General features: G+C 59.8%; 1 protein-coding gene across 1 annotated transcript; it reads left to right on the top strand.

Annotated features, from left to right (window-relative positions):
* Positions 1–345: 345 nt before the first annotated feature.
* EMIHUDRAFT_253079 (hypothetical protein) lies at positions 346–1,564 on the top strand (the record flags this gene model as incomplete). Its single annotated transcript, XM_005785991.1, has 3 exons — positions 346–384; positions 1,013–1,358; positions 1,446–1,564. The coding sequence occupies 3 exons, from the start codon at positions 346–348 to the stop codon at positions 1,562–1,564; spliced, it is 504 nt and encodes a 167-aa protein (XP_005786048.1).
* Positions 1,565–1,803: the final 239 nt, after the last annotated feature.

The following is a 1,803-nucleotide window of genomic DNA, read 5'->3' as shown; positions in this document are numbered from 1 at the left end:
CATATTCACGCGAAAAGGAATCGACGCGATTCGCGATGTGTGCAAAGCATACACAAAAGAATTTAAGAAGACAACTCTCTCTCACAGCACACAGGCTCGACACAGGTGCGAACTGGCGCGTGCTAGTACTATCACCGGCACACCACCGGAGCCGCCTAAGCGACTCCGTTAAGAACAAAAGAAGGGGAGAAGGAAGAGGAGAGACGCCGGTGATAGATGACGAAGCAGAAACTAGCGCAGACGAGAGCAGGGCAGAGCCGGGGACTGGGGAGCCGGAGCAGACGGCATCGGCCGCCGAGGGAACGTTGGGAAGAGGCACGAGGAGGGCGGCGACCTCGACCGACTATGGAGGACCCGTCGCCAGACGACGCAGGGCAGAAGACGGTGAGGCGGAGCAGACGCGCAGGGCGAGACGAGGGAGGGAGCAGGACTTTGCGGAGATCAGCAGGAGGATGTACGAAGAGATTAGGAGCAGCAGGGACCCGAGGGACCATGTGGAAGACGGCTAGTGCGCTAGCCCCCCATCGGGAGGACGACCCCGGCTAGTCGCCGACCACACCCACAAAGAACCCTGCACAAAGATCGCAAGGGCGGGGGCCTGTTCCTTTTTACCCATCTCACAGTAGAGAGGTGTCCGTTTTTATTTATTTATTTATATTCACGCATGCACAAAGATCGCACGGGCGGGGACCTGCTCCTTTTTTGTTTGTACCCATCTCACAGTACAGGCGTCCGTTTTCTTTATTTATTTTTCACGCAACGCGGGGGGCGCGGGAGAAACGGCTAACGGGCACTTGGAGCACTTGGATTGCAGTCAGCATTGGATTGATTGATACATGTCTGGCTGTCTTCACACCGTGCCGATCGTTGACCGCTTTGCCGGTCAGCCCTGTGATGGAGGACACTGTGAGGCAGGATCCGTCTGTCAGTTCGCATTGATGCAAAACGAAAGGCCCCCCCCGAGCATGGCTGGCTGGGGACTTCGAGCGGGTTTGCCTTTTTCTCATTTTAGCCTTGTTGTCGTCGGCCGACGGTCGCGTTCGTCGCGGTGCCCGTGGGGTGCCCCATGCGCCGCTTCACCCGCAGCTGGCTCGGCGCATCGAGGGCAGCATCGTCGACCACCGCGCGCGCTTTCCGGCCGCCAGCCGGCAGCTTGCCGTGGGCTGCGGGTGCTCTCGCCGTTGGCTTTTGGGCTGGCTCCACCGACAACGAGCAAAGGAACAGGAGGCTACCTTCCGGCTTCAACGCGTGCGCGTGCTGCGACGCGCGGCCGCTGACAGACGCGCAGCAGGCGCTCAGACCAAAGCTGGAGGGCATCGTCGGCTCGGGAAACGTGTCTCATGACGTCGAGCAAAACGGTGCGCCAGAACGAGAGAGAGCAGAGTTCGGATCGCGTAGCTCTCGCGCAATCCCTTCCCAAAAAACAGACGCCAGTTCTGTCGCAGGCGCACGGATCGGGCTGGGCAAGGCGTTTTGCGTGGTCAAGCCGGGGACGATCGAGGAGGCGCTCGAGGTGCTGCAGGCCTGCGTCTTAATTCATCATGCGCTACTTCTTAAAAACTGAGTACCGCCCTCGTCCGCGAGGTGCCTAAGAATGAGTCATGAATGAGTAATGCAGGCCTGTGTCGACGCGGACGTCTGCGTCCTCCCGCAGGGCGCAAACACTGGCCTCACCGGCGGGTCAGCGTCTCTAGAAGCGGAACGCGTCTTCTTGTCTCCCTGCTAGCGCTCGAGAGGGCATGTACTCGACTGCACTCGGCCGTAGTCCGCTGAGTTCATTGTATTCGCAGCCCCGCGTGCTCT

This window comes from Emiliania huxleyi, assembly GCF_000372725.1.
Source record: "Emiliania huxleyi CCMP1516 chromosome Unknown EMIHUscaffold_1554, whole genome shotgun sequence".
NCBI classification, from domain to species: domain Eukaryota; phylum Haptophyta; order Isochrysidales; family Noelaerhabdaceae; genus Emiliania; species Emiliania huxleyi.
This window is presented reverse-complemented; position numbering and strand designations above follow the sequence as displayed.